This window comes from Phocoena sinus, chromosome 10, assembly GCF_008692025.1.
Source record: "Phocoena sinus isolate mPhoSin1 chromosome 10, mPhoSin1.pri, whole genome shotgun sequence".
Classification (NCBI taxonomy): Eukaryota; Metazoa; Chordata; class Mammalia; order Artiodactyla; family Phocoenidae; genus Phocoena; species Phocoena sinus.
Window position 1 is genome coordinate 53,846,768 of NC_045772.1, and position 19,950 is coordinate 53,866,717.

Sequence of the window (19,950 nt, forward strand, 5' to 3'; positions counted from 1 at the left end):
GCCGTCTAATTTAATCCTCATGACAGCCCCTTTAAGCTAATTTATACAGAGATTGTAAATGAATTTTTTAAATTCAGTGTGGTCTTTGGGGGTGGTCCTTGTGCTTGACCCGTCTGGAGCACTTGATGTTGTCATTCACTCAACCCCTTTTTGGAATTTTTCTTCACCTGCTTCTAAACCATCACGTCCCGTATTGTACACTCATTCTTACCCCTCCCGATGGTTCCTCAGCTTCCCCACACCCCGCCTCCACCGGCCCTTAACCTTTACTCAGTTCATTCCCAGTATGTTAGTTTCTCCCAGGTCTTGTCTTCGTACTTTTCCCCTCCTTACATTTTGACCAATACTGTGTTCTTAATCTGTTTTCAAAGCTCAGGCTCTTCTCCTGTTTCCAGCTTCTCCTTGGTGATTTCTCTGACTTTGTCTTATCGCCTGTGGCCTCTGGAGCACAGCAGCTGCCGATAAATGCTGGATTACTGAATTATCTCTGCTTCCCATCAGGAGGCTGGCTGAAGTAGCTGAGTTCTAATTCTGTGGGTTTCTAAGCATCACAAACGGGCCCTGGCCCTTGGTCAGCCGACAGCAGCCTCAGAGTCAGCCAGAGCACCATTTCCTGCTCTTCTGTACCCCACCCTCGTCCTTTCTTCCTTGGCCCCAACAATAGATGGCGATGAGAACATTTGCCATTATTTTGGGCAGCATTCGGTTTATTTTCCTAACAACTCTCATTTTTCTGAGGTCAAGGAACCCTGGCTTCTGTCACTGACACAGCATTTCACAAAGACATCTGTCTGGAGGATGATGCATCTCTGTCCGTAGGAATGTGGTTCTATTTTTAATTTCCTTGGGGAGACCTCATTAGGTGGCAGGTAATAAATACTAGGCTTTAGAGGAGGAGAACCCGATTGGAATCCAAACTCCACTGGGGTAAATATGGGCAAGTTCCCCACTTGTCTGCATCTGAACAGTGAGGTGAATGTTACAGTTGTGAGAATGAGATGCGATTCTATATGTAAAGCGCTTCTCGCACTGCCTGATATAGAGGAAGTGCTCACTGATGGTTGGCTGATACTATGCGCGTGTGTCCCTCTTGTGAATTAGTGGCCTTGGGAAGAGGTTCAGAGTTCAGAAGCTTCTGTCTTTGATCAGTAAGACGGGGGTGGACTCCTGCCCAAGTTGAATTGAGGACACAGTCCTTCAAGTCACCTGTCTCGTCTAGCTGTAAAGGAATTTATTTATTGGAGACTTTGGGGTTAAAAACACTGATCAGGTCCAAGCACTCGACATTATTAGCCTCTCATCTGTTTTCCACAGCAGCTCAGGCTGTCCATACAAAGACTGAATTTTCCGTAAGCCATGATATTTATTAAATACAGTTGGTTTAATTCTTCTCATTTTTGTCTGATTATATCTGTTTGCCTTCCCTTGTTTCCTGTCTCTGGTCCGCACATGGTCTGGTAGGCGACCGTTTTATGCCAGTGTCCTCTCCAGAAATGCTTGTCAGTTGATAGAAAGCCAGTACTAAAGATTTTCTTGTCCCTTCTTCGAGTCGTACTCAAATCTTAGGGCTGTGTCGAGGGAGCAAGGCTAAGACAGTCTTTTTTCCTGTACAGTCCAGTACTAACTTTGTCTTCTTCTCCAGGACCTACAAATCGAACGAGAGAGGAGTTCATACAGTATATCTGGTGGTTGCACAGCCCTCATCGTGATTTGCCTTTTGGGGAAGCTGTACGTAGCAAATGCTGGGGACAGCAGGTAAGCAGAGTAGCCCTCTGGTTCTTCCTAAAGTTCAATGCCTTCCTTTAATTTTTAAATCTTTTTTAAAAAGTTAAATGCTTAGAAATAAAATAATCCTGCTTCGGATTAGATATTGAGAAAGATAAGCCTTCTATATCTGGATAAGAGTGCATTTAAGAAGACTCATCGGGAAGGTATTAAAAGATATGGGTGGTCTTCTCCTTACCTGTCTGTAGTAGCAGTTGACGTGTATATATATACATATATATACATATATATATATGTATATATATATATATATATATATATATATGTATATATATATGTATACACTTGTGTTTAACCTAAACCAGTAGTGTCCACATGTTTTTTGACTTCAGAACCTGATTTTCGATGAAAGCTTATTAGCAGGGACATAATATGTGAGAGAGATGAGGAGGGAGGAAAGCGATTTGAATGAAATGGGTGTTTGGAGGGGCCCGGGGAGGACTCCCCAGCTAATTCGTTTTCTACTCAGTAACTTTGCCCTGTGTCCCCTCCCAGAAGCCCAGGAGTGTCTCCTTTTATGCATGTGCCCCTACAGCCTGCATTTTCCTCTCTTCTGGGTTCAGCTGAGAGGACTTTGGGGCAAGAGATGGTGGTTAACCCTTACTCTATCCAGTATTACCAGAAATCAGATAGACTTGTGTTTTAATCTTCTTTTAAATGACTGATATGTGCTCACTTTAGGTATGGCCACATCTGTTATTTAGTCAATATTAAATTAATTTTCACAGACTTTGTGAAAAGTGTTGTAATATGGATTATACATTTCTCCGCCCCTTGAGTAACAAAACATGTTGGCCTTCTAGCAGGACTTTTTGCCAAAGGCCGACTCTATTCTGAAAGCAGTCAAAGTACTGGACTCTAATCGTGATGTCCTCAGAGGATGAGTGATTTCCCTACACGGGCTGTGGTCTAAAGATGCTGTCATTCCTCCAGCTTCTTCTTCTGGGTCACTTGCCTCTTCTCAACATCTCTGCTTGGTCTAGCCCTCCCCTGAGGTCGGACCCTCCCCTTCCCTGACTCCCTCAGGCAATCGGTGAATTCCAGAGAGCAGGAGAGCCTGAGGGAGTTTCCAGTCAACCTAGTTAAGCATCCTCTCCCTGTCTTGCCACTAAAGATTCTGGAGACCAAAGGACTGTGACCTGCCAACGCAGCAGTATTTGGAGTTTGAAGATTTTGGAAGGTCTGTTTATTTTTAAGGTTTATGTGGATTTCTGTTCTGCTCTCTCAGTTTCAATATAAAATTTTTCCAAGTAAGTGGAAGTGAGTATAAGATGCCATGTTTATTTCATGGCTTCTATTCCCTAGTGGTCCTGGCAGGAGACAGACTCCAACTCACATGGATCAACTGAATGAAAGAGTGAAAGGGGACGGGCTAGGAGCATTGAGACCAGGAGGGCATTGAAGCCCCCTAGGCCTGCAGGGTCCAGGGAGGAAATGCTACAGCCAAGCCCAGGAGAGGGGGCCACAGATGAGGGCCCCTAGGCAGGGGCCACAGGAGAGAATGGGAGGAAATACTCCGACTTCTCCTTCTTCCTATCCCGCTTTCTCCTACCAGGGCCTCCCATTGGATGAGCCTGGCTGGAATGAGGGTCAGAGAGGTTGGTCAGCCAGGGCACAGACACAGGCCAAGATTGCATCTCCAGGGTGGGGGGCAAGTGGAAAATCACCAGCACATCTGCTGCCCCTCTTGCCCTCCCCAGGGTTGGAGCATCTTGAAAATAGGAATCATCATCTCCCAGGGCCTTGTAAGATACACACTGAGGACCGGCCTCTGAGCCCTTGTTCACTTCTGGATCTTCAGCTTGCTGGAGACAGATGTGCAGGTCAGGGGATGATTCCTTTCTGTTCTGTGTAAAACCGAATCGATGATACAGCTTTTGCACTCATATTCACCTTTAGTCTTGATGTCTGGTTCCGTGTTTTTCGAAAAGAGTTTGCTTCCCTGGCCCTTCCAGTGATGAAGGTGGTGACCGAGTGCTTTGTTCCTGCCCATCGTCCCAGGGAAGCATCTTTCACCAGAGGACCCCAGGCTCGGAAGGTAACCCAACTTCCATGCCCAGAATATCTTTATGTTGGATTATGCCTTTCAGAGAAGCAGCTCCTCCCCAACGCCCTGTCCGCGTTTTTGAGCACAGTTTCCTTCAAAGCTCTGAGCTCCCTGACAGAGCTCCAGGGCTTCAGCCCTACTTCCCAGAAGCTCAGTGCCCTGTTCAGGACCTTGCGTCCCACCCCACCCCCTTTTAAGTGCCAGTGTCTAGACCAGATCTTGATTTCCTCATCTATGAAAATGGTGATACTGGACTAAATATTAATTTCTAAACATTCTGGCATTCTAAAGATTGTCACTGTGAGGTGTGACACTTTGGGAAAGTAAAGTGGTTCTCTAAAGGTTGATCTTTTGGTTATTTTATCTTTCTTAGAGTCCGTTTTTGAAATTCTCAAGTACCTGAAGTTCCTATGTTTCTATGTGTCCACAGAAGTATGATGTTTTACATGCTATTCCTAATTTGAAAAGCTTAACAGGTGCTTTTGTCCTTATTAAAGCTGTAAAGCACACCCCCCTCCCCACCAACTACACAAATTATTTTATGAGAAAACAACATCTCTAAAACCTAATCAGCTTAATTACATTTGTAGTATTCTGGCCCCAGTATCCAGATATGAATTTGGGGTTTTACGGCTGACGAGTTGGGTTTGCTGTTCACTTATGGGTCATATGTCATGTAGAGACATAAGAGCAGTATGAGTTTGTATTGTATGCACTGTCCAAAAAATAACTTGTAGGACACTTATTAGTTAGTGTATTTTCAGCTCTTGTATAAACAATACATATTTGATATCACCTTATGTAGGATCATTGCCTAGTTTATATACTAATAACATAGGTGTTTGTGTTTACAAATATATTCAGTTCTTCCCAAGAAACAGCAGCTAAGTGATTTTTTTTATCAGATCTACGTAAATATAGGTCCATTATGACTTATGGACAAGTAGTCGTGAATCCAAGGGCTCAGTTTAAACAAATGGTCAGGCTAACAGAGAATTCTGACAACAGAGCCCTGATTAATTGCTAATTTTTCTTCTTTACTATCAGATATTGGCTGCGCATCTGTTTGCTTTAAATCTTGACAATTTTGAGAGTGAAGCAAATCTTTGTCATAGGATCACTACCCCATAATTATTTACACTTAGGAAAAAGGAACATTTGCACTGGTTTGATTTGGAAACTACTTGTGTTCAGGAACTGTTTTTTTGTTTGTTTTTAAATTTTTATTGTTTTATACAGCAGGCTCTTATTAGTTATCCATTTTATACATATCAGTGTATATATGTCAATCCCAATCTCCCAATTCATCCCCCCCCACCCCCTGCCACTTCCCCCCACTTGGTGTCCATACGTTTGTCCTCTGCATCTGTGTCTCTATTTCTGCCTTGCAAACCAGTTCATCTGTACCATTTTTCTAGGTTCCACATATATGCGTTAATATACGATACTTGTTTTTCTCTTTCTAACTTACTTCACTCTGTATGACAGTCTCTAGATGCACCCACATCTCTACAAATGACCCAATTTCGTTCCTTTTTATGGCTGAGTAATATTCCATCGTGTACATGTACCATGTCTTCTTTATCCATTCGTCTGTCGATGGGCATTTAGGTTGCTTCCATGTCCTGGCTATTGTAAATAGTGCTGCAGTGAGCATTGATGTGCATGTATCTTTTTGAATTATGGTTTTCTCTGGGTATATGCCTAATAGTAGGATTGCTGGGTCATATGGTAATTCTATTTTTAGTTTTTTTTTTTTTTTTTTTTTTTTTTATCTTAGTGAATATCTAATTGCTTCTTTTTTTTTTTTTTTTTAACATCTTTATTGGGGTATAATTGCTTTACAATGGTGTGTTAGTTTCTGATTTATAACAAAGTGAATCAGCTATACATATACATGTGCTCCCATGTGTCTTCCCTCTTGCGTCTCCCTCCCTCCCACTCTCCCCATCCCACCCCTCCAGGCTGTCCCAAAGCCCCGAGCTAATATCCCTGTGCCTTGCGGCTGCTTTCCCCTAGCTATCTACCTTACTACGTTTGTTAGTGTGTATATGTCCATGACTCTCTCTCGCCCTGTCAAAACTCACCCTTCCCCCTCCCCATATCCTCAAGTCCGTTCTCCAGTAGGTCTGCGCCTCTATTCCTGTCTTATCCCTAGGTTCTTCATGACATTTTTTCCCCTTAAATTCCATATATATGTGTTAGCATACGGTATTTGTCTTTGTCTTTCTGACTTACTTCACTCTGTATGACAGACTCTAGGTCTATCCATCTCATTACAAATATCTCAATTTCATTTCTCTTTAAGGCTGAGTAATATTCCATTGTGTATATGTGCCACATCTTCTTTATCCATTCGTCCGATGATGGGCGCTTAGGTTCTTTCCATCTCCGGGCTATTGTAAATAGAGCTGCAATGAACATTTTGGTACATGACTCTTTGAATTTTGGTTTTCTCAGGGTATATGCCCAGTAGTGGGATTGCTGGGTCATATGGTAATTCTATTTGTAGTTTTTTAAGGAACCTCCATACTGTTCTCCATAGTGGCTGAACCAATTCACATTCCCACCAGCAGTGCAAGAGTGTCCCCTTTTCTCCACACCCTCTCCAGCATTTATTGTTTCTAGTTTTTTTTTTTTTTTTTTTTTTTTGTTTCTAGATTTTTTGATGATGGCCATTCTGACTGGTGTGAGATGATATCTCATTGTAGTTTTGATTTGCATTTCTCTAATGATTAATGATGTTGAGCATTCTTTCATGTGTTTGTTGGCATTCTGTATATCTTCTTTGGAGAAATGTCTGTTTAGGTCTTCTGCCCATTTTTGGATGGGGTTGTTTGTTTTTTTGTTATTGAGCTGCATGAGCTGCTTGTAAATTTTGGAGATTAATCCTTTGTCAGTTGCTTCATTTGCAAATGTTTTCTCCCATTCTGAGGGTTGTCTTTTGGTCTTGATTATGGTTTCCTTTGCTGTGCAAAAGCTTTGAAGTTTCATTAGGTCCCATTTGTTTATTTTTGTTTTTATTTCCATTACTCTAGGAGGTGGGTCAGAAAGGATCTTGCTGTGATTTATGTCATAGAGTGTTCTTCCTATGTTTTCCTCTAAGAGTTTGATAGTTTCTGGCCTTACATTTAGGTCTTTAATCCATTTTGAGCTTATTTTTGTGTATGGTGTTAGGGAGTGATCTAATCTCATACTTTTACATGTACCTGTCCAGTTTTCCCAGCACCATTTATTGAAGAGGCTGTCCTTTCTCCACTGTACATTCCTGCCTCCTTTATCAAAGATACGGTGTCCATATGTGCGTGGGTTTATCTCTGGGCTTTCTATCCTGTTCCATTGATCTATCTTTCTGTTTTTGTGCCAGTACCATACTGTCTTGATTACTGTTGCTTTGTAGTATAGTCTGAAGTCAGGGAGCCTGATTCCTCCAGCTCCTTTTTTCGTTCTCAAGATTGCTTTGGCTATTCGGGGTCTTTTGTGTTTCCATACAAATTGCGAAATTTTTTGTTCTAGTTCTGTGAAAAATGCCAGTGGTAGTTTGATAGGGATTGCATTGAATCTGTAGATTGCTTTGGGTAGTAGAGTCATTTTCACAATGTTGATTCTTCCCATCCAAGAACATGGTATATCTCTCCATCTATTTGTATCATCTTTAATTTCTTTCATCAGTGTCTTATAATTTTCTGCATACAGGTCTTTCGTATCCTTAGGTAGGTTTATTCCTAGATATTTTATTCTTTTTGTTGCAATGGTAAATGGGAGTGTTTTCTTGATTTCACTTTCAGATTTTTCATCATTAGTATATAGGAATGCCAGAGATTTCTGTGCATTAATTTTGTATCCTGCTACTTTACCGAATTCATTGATTAGCTCTAGTAGTTTTCTGGTAGCATCTTTAGGATTCTCTATGTATAGTATCATGTCATCTGCAAACAGTGACAGCTTTACTTCTTCTTTTCCAATGTGGATTCCTTTTATTTCCTTTTCTTCTCTGATTGCTGTGGCTAAAACTTCCAAAACTATGTTGAATAAGAGTGGTGAGAGTGGGCAACCTTGTCTTGTTCCTGATCTTAGTGGAAATGCTTTCAGTTTTTCACCATTGAGGATGATGTTTGCTGTGGGCTTGTCATATATGGCCTTTATCATGTTGAGGAAAGTTCCCTCTATGCCTACTTTCTGGAGGGTTTTTATCATAAATGGGTGTTGAATTTTGTCAAAAGCTTTCTCTGCATCTATTGAGATGATCATATGGTTTTTCTCCTTCAATTTGTTAATATGGTTTATCACATTGATAGATTTGCGTATATTGAAGAATCCTTGCATTCCTGGAATAAACCCCACTTGATCATGGTGTATGATCCTTTTAATGTGCTGTTGGATTCTGTTTGCTAGTATTTTGTTGAGGATTTTTGCATCTATGTTCATCAGTGATATTGGCCTGTAGTTTTCTTTCTTTGTGACATCCTTGTCTGGTTTTGGTATCAAGGTGATGGTGGCCTCGTAGAAGGAATTTGGGAGTGTTCCTCCCTCTGCTATATTTTGGAAGAGTTTGAGAAGGATAGGTGTTAGCTGTTCTCTAAACGTTTGATAGAATTCACCTGTGAAGCCATCTGGTCCTGGGCTTTTGTTTGTTGGAAGATTTTTAATCACAGTTTCAATTTCAGTGCTTGTGATCGGTCTGTTCATATTTTCTATTTCTTCCTGATTCAGTCTTGGCAGGTTGTGCATTTCTAAGAATTTGTCCATTTCTTCCAGATTGTCCATTTTATTGGCATAGAGTTGCTTGTAGTAATCTCTCATGATTTTTTTTATTTCTGCAGTGTCAGTTGTTATTTCTCCTTTCTCATTTCTAATTCTATTGATTTGAGTCTTCTCCCTTTTTTTCTTGATGAGTCTGGCTAGTGGTTTATCTATTTTGTTTATCTTCTCAAAGAACCAGCTTTTAGTTTTATTGATCTTTGCTATCGTTTCCTTCATTTCTTTTTCATTTATTTCTGATCTGATTTTTATGATTTCTTTCCTTCTGCTAGCTTTGGGGCTTTTTTGTTCTTCTTTCTCTAATTGCTTGAGGTGCAAGGTTAGGTTGTTTATTCGAGATGTTTCCTGCTTCTTAAGGTGGGCTTGTATTGCTATAAACTTCCCCCTTAGAACTGCTTTTGCTGCATCCCATAGGTTTTGGGTCGTTGTGTCTCCATTGTCATTTGTTTCTAGGTATTTTTTTATTTCCTCTTTGATTTCTTCAGTGATCACTTCATTATTAAGTAGTGTATTGTTTAGCCTCCATGTGTTTGTATATTTTACAGATCTTTTCCTGTAATTGATATCTAGTCTCATGGCGTTGTGGTCAGAAAAGATACTTGATACAATTTCAATTTTCTTAAATTTACCAAGGCTTGATTTGTGACCCAAGATATGATCTATCCTGGAGAATGTTCCATGAGCACTTGAGAAAAATGTGTATTCTGTTGTTTTTGGATGGAGTGTCCTATAAATATCAATTAAGTCCATCTTGTTTAATGTCTCATTTAAAGCTTGTGTTTCCTTATTTATTTTCATTTTGGATGATCTGTCCATGGGTGAAAGTGGGGTGTTAAAGTCCCCTACTATGAATGTGTTACTGTCAATTTCCCCTTTTATGGCTGTTAGTATTTGCCTTACGTATTGAGGTGCTCCTATGTTGGGTGCATAAATATTTACAATTGTTATATCTTCTTCTTGGATTGATCCCTTGATCATTATGTAGTGTCCTTCTTTATTCCTTTTAATAGTCCTTATTTTAAAGTCCATTTTGTCTGATATGAGAATTGCTACTCCAGCTTTCTTTTGGTTTCCATTTGCATGGAATATCTTTTTCCATCCCCTTACTTTCAGTCTGTATGTGTCTCTAGGTCTGAGGTGGGTCTCTTGTAGACAGCATATATAAGGGTCTTGTTTTTGTATCCATTCAGCCAATCTGTGTCTTTTGGTGGGAGCATTTAGTCCATTTACATTTAAGGTAATTATCGATATGTATGTTCCTATTCCCATTTTCTATATTGTTTTGGGTTCGTTATTATAGGTCGTTTCCTTCTTTTGCATTTCTTATCTAGAGAAGTTCCTTTAGCATTTGTTGTAAAGCTGGTTTGGTGGTGCTGAACTCTCTCAGCTTTTGCTTGTCTGTAAACGTTTTAATTTCTCCATCAAATCTGAATGAGATCCTTGCTGGGTAGAGTAGTCTTGTTTGCAGGTTTTTCTCCTTCATCACTTTCAGTATGTCCTGCCACTCCCTTCTGGCTTGTAGGGTTTCTGCTGAGAGATCAGCTGTTAACCTTATGGGGATTCCCTTGTGTGTTATTTGTTGTTTTTCCCTTGCTGCTTTTAATATGCTTTCTTTGTATTTAATTTTTGATAGTTTGATTAATATGTGTCTTGGCGTATTTCTCCTTGTATTTATCCTGTATGGGACTCTCTGTGCTTCCTGGACTTGATTAACTATTTCCTTTCCCATATTAGGGAAGTTTTCAACTATAATCTCTTCAAATATTTTCTCAGTCCCTTTCTTTTTTTCTTCTTCTTCTGGAACCCCTATAATTCGAATGTTGGTGCGTTTAATGTTGTCCCAGAGCTCTCTGAGACTGTCCTCAGTTCTTTTCATTCTTTTTTCTTTATTCTGCTCTGCAGTAGTTATTTCCACTACTTTATCTTCCAGGTCACTTATCCGTTCTTCTGCCTCAGTTATTCTGCTATTGATCCTATCTAGAGTACTTTTAATTTCATTTATTGCATTGTTCATCATTGCTTGTTTCATCTTTAGTTCTTGTAGGTCCTTGTTAACTGTTTCTTGCATTTTGTCCATTCTACTTCCAAGATTTCGGATCATCCTTACTATCATTATTCTGAATTCTTTTTCAGGTAGATTGCCTATTTCCTCTTCATTTGTTAGGTCTGGTGGGTTTTTTTCTTGCTCCTTCATCTGCTGTGTGTTTTTCTGTCTTCTCATTTTGCTTATCTTACTGTGTTTGGGGTCTCCTTTTTGCAGGCTGCACGTTCGTAGTTCCCGTTGTTTTTGATGTCTGTCTCCAGTGGCTAAGGTTGTTTCAGCGGGTTGTGTAGGCTTCCTGGTGGAGGGGACTAGTGCCTGTGTTGTGCTGCATGAGGCTGGATCTTGTCTCTCTAGTGGGCAGGTTCACGTCTGGTGGTGTGTTTTGGGGTGTCTGTGGCCTTGTTATGATTTTAGGCAGCCTCTCTGCTAATGGGTGCGGTTGTGTTCCTGTTTTGCTAGTTGTTTGGCATAGGTTGTCCAGCACTGTGGCTTGCTGGTCGTTGAGTGAAGCTGGGTGCTGGTGTTAAGATGGAGGTCTCTGGGAGATTTCCACCGTTTAATATTATGTGGAGCTGGGAGGTCTCTTGTTGATCAGTGTCCTGAAGTTGGCTCTCCTACCTCAGAGGCAGAGCCCTGCCTCCTGGGCTGGAGCACCAAGAGCCTTTCATCCACACGGCTCAGAATAAAAGGGAGGAAAAGTAGAGAGAATTATTAGAAGTATGAGGAAAGGAAGGAAGGAAGAAAGAAGCAAAGAAGGAAAGAAAGGAGGGAGGGAGGGAGGAAGGAAGGAAGGAAGGAGGGAAAGAAGGAGAAAATGTAGAGAGAATTAGTAGGAGTATGAGGAAAGAAAGAGGGAAAGGAGGAAAGGAAGGAAGGAAGAAAGAAGCAAAGAAGGAAAGAAAGGAGGGAGGGAGGGAGGGAGGAAGGAAGGAAAGAAGGAGGGAAAGAAGGAGAAAATGTAGAGAGAATTAGTAGAAGTTTGAGGAAAGAGAGAAGGAAAGGAGGAAAGGAAGGAAGGAAGAAAGAAGCAAAGAAGGAAAGAAAGGAGGGAGGGAGGGAGGAAGGAAGGAAGGTAGAAGGGAAAGAAGGAGAAAATGTAGAGAGAATTAGTAGAAGTTTGAGGAAAGAAAGAAGGAAAGGAGGAAAGGAAGGAAGGAAGGAAGAAGCAAAGAAGGAAAGAAAGGAGGGAGGGAGGAAGGGAGGAAGGAAGGAGGGAAAGAAGGAAAAAAGACAGAAAGAAAGAAGGTACAGTAAAAATAAAATAAAGTATAATATAGTTATTGTACTAAAAAATATTTAGAAAGAAAGAAAAAAAAAAAAAAAAAGAACAGATAGAACCCTAGGACAAATGTTGGAAACAAAGCTATACAGAGAAAATCTTACACAGAAGCATACACATACATGTTCACAAAGAGAGGCAAAGGGGGAAAAATCATAAATCCTGCTCCTAGAGACCACCTCCTCAACCTGGGGTGATTCGCTGTCTAAAGGAGGGAAGGAAGGAAGGAAAGAAAGAAAGAACGAAGGTAAAGTACAATAAAGTTATTACAATTAAAATTAATTATTAAGAAAAAAAAATTTTTTTTTTAAAAAAAACCATGGACGGATAGAGCCCTAGGACAAATGTTGGAAGCAAAGCTATACAGAGAAAATCTTACACAGAAGCATACACATACACGTTCACAAAGAGAGGCAAAGGGGGAAAAATCATAAATCCTGCTCCTAGAGACCACCTCCTCAACCTGGGGTGATTCGCTGTCTAAAGGAGGGAAGGAAGGAAGGAAAGAAAGAAAGAAAGAACGAAGGTAAAGTACAATAAAGTTATTACAATTAAAATTAATTATTAAGAAAAAAAAAATTTTTTAAAAAAAAAACCATGGACGGATAGAGCCCTAGGACAAATGTTGGAAGCAAAGCTATACAGAGAAAATCTTACACAGAAGCATACACATACATGTTCACAAAGAGAGGCAAAGGGGGAAAAATCATAAATCCTGCTCCCAGAGACCACCTCCTCAATTTGGGGTGATTTGTTGTCTAAAGGAGGGAAGGAAGGAAGGAAAGAAAGAAAGAAAGAACGAAGGTAAAGTACAATAAAGTTATTACAATTAAAATTAATTATTAAGAAAAAAAATTTTTTTTTAAAAAAACCATGGACGGATAGAGCCCTAGGACAACTGTTGGGAGCAAAGCTATACAGAGAAAATCTTACACAGAAGCATACACATACACGTTCACAAAGAGAGGCAAAGGGGGAAAAATCATAAATCCTGCTCCCAGAGACCACCCCCTCAACCTGGGGTGATTCGCTGTCTAAAGGAGGGAAGGAAAGAAAGAAAGAAAGAACGAAGGTAAAGTTCAATAAAGTTATTACAATTAAAATTAATTATTAAAAAAAAAAATTTTTTTTTTTTTTTTTAAAAAAACAACCATGGACGGATAGAGCCCTAGGACAAATGGTGGAAGCAAGAGTATACAGACAAGATCTCACACAGAAGCATACATGCACACATTCACAAAAAGAGGAAAAGGGAAAAAAATCACAGATCTCGCTCCTAAATTCCCCCTCTTCAATTTGGGATCACTCCCTGTCTATTCAGGTATTCCACAATGCAGGGCACATCAAGTTGATTGTGGAGCTTCAATCTGCCGCCTCCGCGGCTGCCGGGAGAGACCTCCCCCTCTCCTCCCTGCTCTCACAGCTCACAGGAGCTCAGCTTTGTACCCGGCCCTGCCCCTGCGCGCAGATCGCTGGAGGGCGTCTGTTTTTTTGCTCAGACAGGACGGGGTTAAAGGAGCCGCTGATTCGGGAGCTCCGGCTCACTCAGGCCGGGGGTTGGGGGATGGGGGAAGGAGGGGCACTGCGTGCGGGGCGGGCCTGCGGCGGCAGAGGCGGCGTGACGCTGCGGCAGAGGCCGGCGTGACGCTGCACCAGCCTGAGACCCGCCGTGCGTACTCCCGGGGAAGCTGTCCCCGGATCCCGGGAACCCGGCAGTGGCGGCCTGCACAGGCTCCGCGGAAGAGGGCCGCGGAGAGTGACCTGTGCTCGCACACAGCCCCCCTGGTGGCGGCAGCAGCAGCCCCAGCGTCTCCCGCCCGTCTCTGGGGTCCGCGGTTTCAGCCGCGGCTCGCACCCGTCTCTGGGGCTCGCGCTTCCCGCCGCGGCTCGCGCCCGTCTCGGGGGCTCGCGCCCTCAGCCGCGGCTCGCGCCCGTCTCTGGAGTTCCTTTAAGCAGCGCTCTTAAACCCCTCTCCTCGCGCACCAGGAAACAAAGAGGGAAGAAAAAGTCTCTTGCCTCTTCGGCCAGTGCAGGCTTTTCCCCGAACTCCCTCCCGGCTAGTCGTGGCGCCCCAACCCCTTCCGGCTATGCTCAAGCCGCCAACCCCAGTCCTCTCCCTGCGCTCCGTCCAAAACCGAAACCCGAGCCTCAGCTCGCAGCCCCTCCCGCCCCGGCGGGTGAGCAGACAAGCCTCTCGGGTTGGTGAGTGCTGGTCAGCACCGATCGTCTGTGCAGGAATCTCCCCGCTTTGCCCTCCACACCCGTCGCTGTGCACCACTCCGCGGTCCCGAAGCTCCCCCCTCCGCCTCCCGCAGTCTCCACCCGCGGAGGGGCTTCCTAGTGTGTGGAAACTTTTCCTCCTTCACAGCTCCCTCCCACTGGTGCAGGTGCCGTCCTTATTCTTTTGTCTCTGTTTTTTCTTTTTTCTTTTGCCCTACCCAGGTACGTGGGGAGTTTCTTGCCTTTTGGGAGCTCTGAGGTCTTCTGCCAGCCTTCAGTAGGTGTTCTGTAGGAGTTGTTCCACGTGTAGATGTATTTCTGGTGTATCCGTGAGGAGGAAGGCGATCTCCACGTCTTACTCTTCCGCCATCTTCCCGCCGACCTCTCTATTTTTAGTTTTTTAAGGAACCTCCATACTGTTCTCCATAGTGGCTGTATCAATTTACATTCCCACCAACAGTGCAAGAGGGTTCCCTTTTCTCCACACCCTCTCCAGCATTTGTTGTTTGTAGATTTTCTGATGATGCCCATTCTAACCGGTGTGAGGTGATATACCTCATTGTAGTCTTGATTTGCACTTCTCTAATAATTAGTGATGTTGAGCAGCTTTTCATATGCTTCTTGGCCATCTGTATGTCTTCTTTGGAGAAATGTCTATTTAGGTCTTCTGCCCATTTTTGGATTGGGTTGTTTATTTTCTTAATGTTGAGCTGCATGAGCTGTTTATATATTTTGGAGATTAATCGATTGTCCGTTGATTCGTTTGCAGATATTTTCTCCCATCTGAGGGTTGTCTTTTCGTCTTGTGTAGTTTCCTTTGCTTTGCAAAAGCTTTTAAGTTTCATTGGTCCCATTTGTTTATTTTTGTTTTTATTTCCATTACTCTAGGAGGTGGACCAAAAAGATCTTGCTGTGATTTATGTCAAAGAGTGTTCTTCCTATGTTTTCCTCTAAGAGTTTTATAGTGTCCAGTCTTACATTTAGGTCTCTAATCCATTTTGAGTTTATTTTTGTGTTTGGTGTTAGGGAGTGTTCTAATTGCATTCTTTTGCAGTTTTCCCAGCGCCACTTATCGAAGAGACTGTCTTTTCTCCATTGTATATCCTCGCCTCCCTTGTCATTGATTAGTTGACCATAGGTGCGTGGGTTTATCTCTGGGCTTTCAATCCTATTCCATTGATCTATATTTCTGTTTTTGTGACAGTACCATATTGTCTTGATTACTGTAGCTTTGTAGTATAGTCTGAAGTCAGGGAGTCTGATTCCTCCAGCTCTGTTTTCTTCCCTCAAGACTGCTTTGCCTATTCGGGGTCTTTTGTTGTCTCCGTACAAATTTTAAGATTTTTTCTTCTAATTCTGTAAAAAAGGCCACTGGTAATTTGATAGGGATTGCATTGAATCTTTAGATTGCTGTGGGTAGCATAGTCATTTTCACAGTATTGATTCTTACAATCCAAGAGCATGATATATCTCTCCATCTGTTTGTATCATCTTTAATTTCTCTCATCAGTGTCTTACAGTTTTCTACATACAAGTCTTTTGTCTTCCTAGGTAGGTTTATTCCTAGGTATTTTATTCTTTTTGTTGCGGTGGTAAATGGGGTTGTTTCCTTAATTTCTCTTTCAGATTTTTCATCATCACTGTATAAGAATGCAAGAGATTTCTGTGCATTAATTTTGTATCCTGCTACTTTACCGAATTCATTGATTAGCTCTAGTAGTTTTCTGGTGGCATCTTAGGATTCTCTATGTATAGTATCATGCCATCTGCAAACAGTCACAGTTTTACTTCTTCTTTTCCAATTTGTATTCCTTTTTCTTCTCTGACTGCTGTGGCTAGGACTTCCAAAACTATGTTGAACGAGAGTGGCGAGAATGGACATCTTTGTCTTGTTCCTGATCTTAGAGGAAATGCTTTCAGTTTTTCACCATTGAGAATGATATTTGCTGTGGGTATGTCATATGTAGCTTTTATTACGTTGAGGTAGTTTCCCTCTATGCCCACTTTCTGGAGAGTTTTTATCATAAATCGGTGTTGAATTTTGTCAAAAGCTTTTTCTGCATCTATTCAGATGATTGTATGGTTTTTATTCTTCAGTTTGTTAATGTGGTGTATCACATTGATTGATTTGTGTGTATTGAAGAATCCTTGCATCCCTGGGATAAATCCCACTTGATCATGGTGTATGATCCTTTTAATGTGTTGTTGGATTCTGTTTGCTAGTATTTTGTTGAGGATTTTTGCATCTATGTTCATCAGTGATATTGGTCTGTAATTTTCTTTTTTTGTAGTATCTTTATGGTTTTGCTCTCAGGGTGATGGTGGCCTCATAGAATGAGTTTGGGAGTGTTCCTTCCTCTGCAGTTTTTTGGAAGAGTTTGAGAAGAATGTGTGTTAGCTCCTCTCTAAATGTTTTATAGAATTCACCTGTGAAGCCATCCGGTCCTGGCCTTTTGTTTGTTGGAAGATTTTTAATTACAGTTTCAGTTTCATTACTTGTGATTGATCTGTTCATATTTTCTATTTCTTCCTGGTTCAGTCTTGGAAGGTTATACCTTTCTAAGTATTTCTCCATTTCTTCCAGGTTGTCCATTTTATTGGCATGGAGTTGCTTGTAGTACTCTCTTAGGATGCTTTGTATTTCTGCGGTGTCTGTTGTAACTTCTCCTTTTCATTTCTAATTTTATTGATTTGAGTCCTCTCCTTCTTTCTGTTGATGAGTCTAGCTAATGGTTTATCAATTTTGTTTATCTTCTCAAAGAACCAGCTTTTAGTTTTATTGATCTTTGCTATTGTTTTCTTTGTTTCTGTTTCATTTATTTCTGCTCTGATCTTTATGATTTCTTTCCTTCTGCTAACTTTGGGTTTTCTTTGTTCTTCTTTCTCTAGTTCCTTTAGGTGTAAGATTAGATTGTTTACTTGAGATTTTTCTTGTTTCTTGAGGTAGGCTTGTATTGCTATTGACTTCCGGTTTAGAACTGCTTTTGCTGCATCCCATAGGTTTTGGATCATCGTGTTTTCATTGTCATTTGTCTCTAGGTATTTTTTGATTTCCTCTTTGATTTCTTCAGTGATCTCTTGGTTATTTAGTAACGTATTGTTTGGCCTCCATGTGTTTGTGTGTTTTGCATTTTTTTCCCTGTAATTGATTTCTAATCTCATTGCATTGTGGTCAGAAAAGATGCTTGATATGATTTCAGTTTTCTTAAATTTACTGTGGCTTGATTTGTGAGCCAAGATGTGATCTATCCTGGAGAATGTTCCGTGCACACTTGAGAAGAAAGTGTAATCTGCTGTTTTTGGATGGAAAGTCCTATAAATATCAATTAAGTCTTTCTGGTCTATTTTGTCATTTAAAGCTTGTGTTTCCTTATTAATTTTCTGTTTGGATGATCTGTCCATTGGTGTAAGTGAGGTGTTAAAGTCCCCCACTATTATTGTGTTACTGTCAATTTCCTCTTTTATAGCTGTTAGCAGTTGCCTTATGTATTGAGGTGTTCCTATGTTGGGTGCATATATATTCAAAATTGTTATATCTTCTTGGATTGATCCCTTGATCATTATGCAGTGTCCTTCCTTGTCTCTTGTAACATTCTTTATTTTAAAGTCTGTTTTATCTGATATGAGTATTGCTACTCCAGCTTTCTTATGATTTCCATTTGCATGGAATATATTTTTCCATCCCCTCACTTTCAGTCTGTATGTGTCCCTAGATCTGATGTGGGTCTCTTGTAGACAGCATATATGTGGGTGTTGTTTCTGTATGTATTCAGCGAGCCATTGTCTTTTGGTTGGAGCATTTAATCCATTCATGTTTAAGGTAATTATCGATATGTATGTTCGTATTACCATTTTCTTAATTGTTATGGGTTTGTTTTTGTAGATCCTTTTCTTCTCTTGTGTTTCCCACTTAGAGAAGTTCCTTTAGCATTTATTGTAGAGCTGGTTTGGTGGTGCTGAATTCTCTTAGCTTTTGCTTGTCTGTAAACTTTTGATTTCTCCATTGAATCTGCATGTGATACTTGCCGGGTAGAATAATCTTGGTTGTAAGTTCTTCCCTTTCATCACTTTAAGTATGTCATGCCACTCCCTCCTGGCTTGTAGAGTTTCTGGTGAGAAATCAGCTGTTAACCTTCTGGGAGTTCACTTGTGTGTTATTTGTCGTTTTTCCCTTGTTGCTTTCAATAATTTTTCTTTGTCTTTAATTTTGTCAGTTTGATTACTGTGTGTTTCGGTGTGTTTCTCCTTGGGTTTATCCTGCCTGGGAGTCTCTGCACTTCCTGAACTTGGGTGGCTATTTCCTTTCCCAGGTTAGGGAAGTTTTCGACTATAATCTCTTCAAATGTTTTCTCGTGTCCTTTCTCTCTCTCTCCTCCTTCTGGGAGCCCTATAATGCAACTGTTGGTGTGTTTAATGTTGTCCCAGAGGTCTCTTAGGCTGTCTTCATTTCTTTTCATTCTTTTTTTCTTTATTCTTTTCTGCAGCAGTGAATTCCATCATTCTGTCTTCCAGGTTACTTATTCGTTATTCTGCCTCAGTTATTCTGCTATTGATTCCTTCTAGTATAGTTTCCATTTCAGTTATTGTATTATTCATCTCTGTTTATTTGTTCTTTAATTCTTCTAGGTGTTTGTTCTTTAATTCTTCTCCATCTTTGTTAAACATTTCTTGCATCTTCTCGATCTTTGCCTCCATTCTTTTTCCGAGGTCCTGGATCATCTTCACTGTCATTATTCTGAATTCTTTTTCTGGAAGGTTGCCTATCTCCAATTCATTTAGTTGTTTTTCTGGGGTTTTATCTTGTTCCTTCATCTGGTACATAACCCTCTGCCTTTCCATCTTGTCTGTCTTTCTGTGAATGTGGCTTTTGTTCCACAGGCTGCAGGATTGTATTTCTTCTTGCTTCTGCTGTCTGCCCTCTGGTGGATGAGGCTTTCTAAGAGGCTTGTGCAAGTTTCCTGATGGGAGGGACTGGTGGTGGGTAGAGCTGGGTATTGCTCTGGTGGGCAGAGCTCAGTAAAACTTTAATCCCCTTGTCTGCTGATGGCTGGGGCTGAGTTCCCTCCCTGTTGGTTGTTTGGCCTGAGGTGACCCAACACTGGAGCCTACCCAGGCTCTTTGATGGGGCTAATGGTGGACTCTGGGAGGGCTCTCGGCAAGGAGTACTTCCTAGAACTTCTGCTGCCAGTGTCCTTGTCCTCACAGTGAGACAGCCACCCCGCACCTCTGCAGGAGACCCTCCAACACTAGCAGGTAGGTCTGGTTCAGTCTCCTATGGGGTCATTGCTCCTTCCCCTGGGTCCTGATGTGCACACTACTTTGTGTGTGCCCTCCAAGAGTGGAGTCTCTGTTTCCCCCAGTCCTGCAATGTCGAAGTCCTGCAATGAAATCCTGCTAGCCTTCAAAGTCTGGTTCTCTAGGAATTCCTCCTCCTGTTGCCGGAGCCCCAGGTTGGGAAGCCTGACGTGGGGCTCAGAACCTGCACTCCGGTGGGTGGACTTCTGTGGTGTAAGTGTTCTCCAGTTTGTGAGTCACCCACCCAGCCGTTATAGGATTTGATTGTATTGTGATTGCGCCCCTCCTACCGTCTCATTGTGGCTTCTCCTTTGTCTTTGGATGTGGGGTATCTTTTTTGGTGAGTTCCAGTGTCTTCCTGTCGATGATCCTTCAGCAGTTAGCTGTGATTCTGGTGCTCTCTCAAAAGGGAGTGAGAGCACGTCCTTCTATTCCACCATCTTGAACCAATCTCGGAACTGTTTTTTAAGCTGCTTCATGAGCTGTGAATCATCTGATTTACCATCAGGGGCACGTGTG

At 41.5% G+C, this 19,950-nt stretch overlaps 1 protein-coding gene across 3 annotated transcripts in view; it reads left to right on the forward strand.

Annotated features, from left to right (window-relative positions):
- Positions 1-19,950, forward strand: part of PPM1H (protein phosphatase, Mg2+/Mn2+ dependent 1H) — a 271,045-nt gene that overhangs the window by 127,551 nt on the left and 123,544 nt on the right. For all 3 annotated transcript variants that reach the window (XM_032645109.1, XM_032645110.1, XM_032645108.1), the window contains exon 4: positions 1,643-1,755. In XM_032645109.1, the coding sequence (XP_032501000.1) occupies positions 1,643-1,755 (113 nt within the window). The remainder of the gene's footprint in view (positions 1-1,642; positions 1,756-19,950) is intronic.